This window comes from Centruroides sculpturatus, unplaced genomic scaffold, assembly GCF_000671375.1.
Source record: "Centruroides sculpturatus isolate CEXI.00-Female unplaced genomic scaffold, Cexi_2.0 scaffold17, whole genome shotgun sequence".
In the NCBI taxonomy this organism is placed as follows: Eukaryota; Metazoa; Arthropoda; class Arachnida; order Scorpiones; family Buthidae; genus Centruroides; species Centruroides sculpturatus.
Window position 1 is genome coordinate 585286 of NW_019384462.1, and position 5456 is coordinate 590741.

Below are 5456 nucleotides of genomic sequence, written 5' to 3' on the forward strand. Positions count from 1 at the left end.
TCTTCCGAGTTGTGTCACCAAATTTGTTTTGAATAAACTGCACAATCTGACTTTTTGTAGTGATTTTCTTAGAATAAGTGCACGGATTATTTGAGTAAAACCAGTATTACTAAAAGTGTCTAGAAATGGATTTCGGCAATTAATAATCAAATTAATATTTAAATTTATTTTGATTTTATGCAGCTAGCATATGTCCACAAAGAAATATTAAGATTTAATATATGTATATGTAATACTGACTTTTTATTTACAGATAAAAAGACTCTTGGGTCACAGAGTTCAGAAGAGAATACATCAAAAATTATTTCTGGTGAAAATGAGGATCATAGTTTGACTCCTTCAGCTTCTTTAATAAGTTCAGAAATATCACAAGATGAAATTAGTAAGGAATCACTGAAAGAAAATAGCGATGATATCGAAGAGCACATTGATTTGTCTGAAAAAAGTGGATTGACACAATCCGAAATTAAGAATACTGTGATACAAGAGACTACAAATACTGCTCAAGAAAATGATAATACTGAAAATGATTTAAATATTTCTGAAGATTTAGAGGTTCTATCGGAAGCAGCTGAAACATTATCTAGTGAAAAAAGCTCTAGAAGCACAGAAACAATTACTGATTCATCAAATAAAAGTGGCAATAAAAAAGATGAAACGCAGAAATCAAATGCAGAAATAAGTGCTCAATCACTTGATGATAAAAAAATAAAAAAAGAGAATCTGGTGGATGATATCACAGAAAATATCTTTCAGTGGCTTTACACAGATACCGTTGATACAATCAAAACTCGTACTTTAAATCAAAAAATTATATCTAATAGTGAAAATTCATCCACAGAAATCGTAGATAAAAGCAAAAAGAAGCCTTCAGACTTTATTTCTGAAAATCTGTCAGAATACCTAATTGAAGATTCTGTCGATTGTATGTTGCAAATTACCAGAGAAAAAAAGGACATTAACATAAGTGCATCAGAATCAAAAAATGTGAAGAAAGATGTTTCGGATATTACAGAGAAAGTGACTCGAATTTTAGCCACTTTAAATGACAGAAAATCGGTTCAATCAAAATCTAGACCCCAAGATCTAATGATTTTGTCTCCATTATTAGACAACTTAGAAGATAATAATTGGGAAATTACTACTGATCTTGAAATTGAAAAAGCTGAAATGACTAGTTCTTTTGAACCCGTTCTTTTAAACCAGGTAAGTGTTTTTATATATTGTAACATTTGATATGAATAAAAGATAAAAACTGATAAAGTGAATTAGATATAGCATACAGGAACATCCACCAACAAAATAAATTATAACTTAGATTTGATTTCCACAATGTGTGTCACTTGATGTCAGTTTCATTATGTTCTTCACTTTTCTTTGTTTAATTTTCATCCTAAATGTTACACTATATATGGTATTCTATATTTTAAGAGATAATTCAATTACTTTAAAATACAGGCTGGTTACAATTAAACCGACCCTATTCAGACCCCTCTAGAGCTGTTATGCTTATCAGATTTTGATGAAACTTGGTATATAGACCATGGGAAAGAGATTTCTGCAATAAAAAAATAGTTCAAAATTCGACTACCAAGTGAAATGTGTTCAAAGCACATTACATCATGTTCAATGGTAGTGTGAAGAAAGTCTCTGGAAATTTCAGCAACATGGCATGTAATGCTGGCTTTCAATTCAGACAGAGTTCTAATCCTTCCTCCATAAACACGATCTTTTAGGAATCCCCATAACCAGAAATCACAAGGGTTCAAGTCCGGTGAAGGAGGAGGCCAGGTATCCTGAAAAGCTCTGGATATTACACGATGCTTGCCAAAATTAGCCCAAAGCAATTCCTTCCTTGACTTGTGCAATGTGGGAGCTGCTCCATCTTGCATGTAGACAGTAGTCTGTAAACATTGCCTGCAAGTCGTTCCTGCCTTAAAGTTCTTGTAAGGCAGGAATGACTTGCTTGTTGAAGGAGTTCACAGCAATGTGCACTTATGACAGAGCATTGTTTAGGGCCTTCAGGAGTGAGATTTTCAAAGAAAAACAGCTTTNAGATTATAATAAAGATTACAAAACATTAACATTTCAGGTTGATTCTGATAGTCATTCTGAAATTCCTTCTGTAATATCTTCAGTTTACTCATCATCAGGTATGGTTTTATTGAGCTTAATAATAACAGTTAAAAATATTTTACATAAACAAGTATTTGTTACATACAATTAAAATTATTCAATGCTTAGATTCTGCAAATAAAAACATGGAAGGTGTGAAATCAAAAATTTCCAGTAAATCTAGTAATAGTCACGTCAGTACCGATATTCAGTCGTGTAAACATTCAAATCAGTCATTAGAATCATTGTTGCAGCGATTCAAAAAACTGGAAAATAGTAAAAGGTATTTTATACTTTGTCATCAAAAATAACATAATTTATATGTAAATATTTTAATCAAATATGTAATTTAGATCTGAGATTCTAAACAATTGAAGAACTGAGAAGCTTAAGTGGATAATGTTTACTGATTTGATTATCAAGTTTGTAACTAAATTTGATAATCAAATCAAATAACAGATTAAAATTAGTTATAATTTAAAAGTAACTTACAATTTAGAAAGAAAAAATATTTATTTTCCAATAAATTTATCAAAATTTTCACTAGTTTGTTTGCATCTGCATCTGATAGAAAAATTCATTATTTTAAATGATAAATATGTTTTATTTCTATCAGATTAAAATACACCTATTTTTGGGTGAGGTACATAAATAACTGTAATTATCAAGATAATCTATAAATTATTAAGCCCATTTTATTGCAAGTATAAAAACTTGGATATTCAAAATTTGAGGAAACTTTAAACAAATTATGCTGATGAGCATACTATGAAAAAAAGATGATAAATTAAGTTGCAAAGTTTGTAATGTATAAATTGAAATCTCACTTGATTATTAGGTGGGAAAATGTGTCTTCATACCTCAGTCACACTACTCTCTCTTCTCTTCCCAGTCACCAAGATTTTTTTGAGTTAAAAGTTAAATTTATTTCATATTAGATGTTATAACATGAAATATCTATTAAAATATCAGATTTTTTACAGACATTTTAGATAAAATTTGTTTTGATCCTTATCCAATTTCAATTCTCAGATCTTCAATTATTTTAAAAATATTTATCCATTTAGTTAATGTTATGTTAAAGGTATCTAACAAAACGTGAACAAAAATTGTTGGAAAGAAGACAAGAAGTAGAAAATTTACTTATTTGGAAACAAAAATTAGATGCCGAAGAAAACGAAATTCGTGGAATTGAAAAAAAATTATTTGAAATGGAAAAGAAACAAAAGAGTTCAAGTTCTATATCAAAGAGTAAGTTTTTGTTATAGCTTTTATTAATATTAATTGGCATCAAATTAAAAATATTTTTATGCTTTTATACCAGGTTTGCACGAAGATAAGAAAACTACAAATAGTATAAAAACTGAACAAAGCTCAAAGAGCTCTATACAAACTGATGTTGAAGTGTCACCAGGATCGTCTATTGAAAGTCAAGGAAATAATAACAGAGGAAAAAGTGAGAGTGAAAGTTCTGTTGCTGAAGATGTAATTATATCAGAATATCAGAGCCAAATTATTTCAAGTAATATACAAGAAGAAATATCAACTGAAAGTAAAAAGCAGTATGAAACGTTTTGATTATAATTAATTTTTAATAATAGAACTAATATTAATTAATCAACTAATAAATAGAGTTAATTTTAGAAATTGTTAAAACTAATCTTTTAATTGATGTAAATGATGTGTGGATATTTAACAAAAAAATTTACTATTAAATTTACATATTCAAAAAATAAATATTTCCTCAATGCTTCTACAAAGATTTCTCTATTCATATTTCTTGTTATACAGTGAGGTGTTGAAAAACTTGATTAATTAGAGCTAGACCTCGTCTGGATTCTAAAATGTGTGTGTAAATTAGCATTCTAAGTATTGTAAATACAGTGTAATTCAAGTTTAGGTGTGCTAAGTTCAAACCAGTATTTGAACTTAGCACACCGCAATGAATGTAGTAATACTTACAAATATTCAAAATGTAATTTATAGAATCACTATATCTAACCAAAATATATGCTAATCACAGTTCTGAAATTAAAAAATTAAGAATTCCAAATGAATGTTAGAACGTCAGTGCAAGGTCAAAAGAACAGCAACAACAAAGTTATTATTGAAAGGGTTAATATTCATTTTTCTGTGGTCAAATCTGGATTTTTGATGTCTTGCTGTAATTATATTGAGGCATTTCATTACATTATAACCAAATACCTCATGTAATAATTACATCTAAATTTCTTGTTATAGTTGACCTTTCTATGTTTTTTTAAAATTTTTTACTATAAATTTCTTATGAAATACTTTGTGTAATTCAATAATAATAAGTCTATTGTTTTTGTGGGTATATGCCAGTGCAGGTTATATACTACCACACAAAATTATATTACTTATTTTGATTTATAATACATAAAAGATTATTTTTTTTTGTTTATAATAGATTATCAGAAACAGAAATTTATTCTGAATCATTTGAATCAACTGATCATTCAAATATTGATTCTCAACTACAAAATGGGACAGTACCAAAGCAAAAATATAGGGGACTGAATAAGAAACCACCTGCGATGATTCGGATTCCTTTAGTTCCTCATACGCATCATCGGCATGATTCGAGTGGGTCTGATGATTCTTTTACAGTTTCTCAGTCTGGTAAGTGAAAACTATAAATATATTTTCTGTATTATCCCAACTATTCAAAATAATTGCATGAACTTACAAATTTTAGAGACTGCTTCAGATCAGAGCGATATAGAGGGTCGCATTCTAGCATTAAGTGACGAACTGAAGCGACGTCAGTTAGAAGTCAGCAGATTGAAAAAGGAACAGAAAAGAATATATCGTGAGCAGTTAAAAGAACGAGAATTATCTCTACAAAAACAGATTGAAGTGAATATTTTATTATAACTTGAATTTACTCTTATTTTGATTTCACTTACATTGTTTTATTTTTAGGCTTACGATCAGTATATTCAAAAAGCTAAAAAAGAGTTAGAACAAAAATTAGAGCCATCGGGGACATGGTACACTTCATTAGAGACGACACCTGTTAAGCCACAGATCAAGCAACCACGCGTTGCAGAATCTCGTCGTCTTCGTAGAAATGTGGCCAATGGAGATAATTTATCTCCACCATCAGAGGTTAGAATTTTCAGCATTAGCATTTTTGTAGCATTAGTATTGTTTTAATGCTGTAATTCTTGAATAACATCTAGCTTCTTTAACTTAATTTCCCTTATTATACTAATCACTTCAATACTGGAAGAGTCATATTTCTTACATTGGTAACCATTATCACCTGAATAGTGTACAGAGTTCCTATACACCTGGAACATAAGGAAAAACAGGAA

At 29.3% G+C, this 5456-nt stretch overlaps 1 protein-coding gene across 1 annotated transcript in view; it reads left to right on the plus strand.

Moving 5' to 3' along the window:
• Window positions 1-5420, plus strand: part of LOC111620919 (centrosome-associated protein 350-like) — a 27098-nt gene extending 21678 nt beyond the window's left edge. The window contains exons 6-13 of the mRNA XM_023362947.1: window positions 254-1206; window positions 2093-2153; window positions 2245-2398; window positions 3200-3366; window positions 3440-3677; window positions 4547-4758; window positions 4835-4995; window positions 5062-5420. Coding sequence (XP_023218715.1) covers window positions 254-1206; window positions 2093-2153; window positions 2245-2398; window positions 3200-3366; window positions 3440-3677; window positions 4547-4758; window positions 4835-4995; window positions 5062-5295 — 2180 coding nt within the window. The 3' untranslated portion in view covers window positions 5296-5420. The remainder of the gene's footprint in view (window positions 1-253; window positions 1207-2092; window positions 2154-2244; window positions 2399-3199; window positions 3367-3439; window positions 3678-4546; window positions 4759-4834; window positions 4996-5061) is intronic.
• The last annotated feature ends 36 nt before the right edge of the window (window positions 5421-5456 follow it).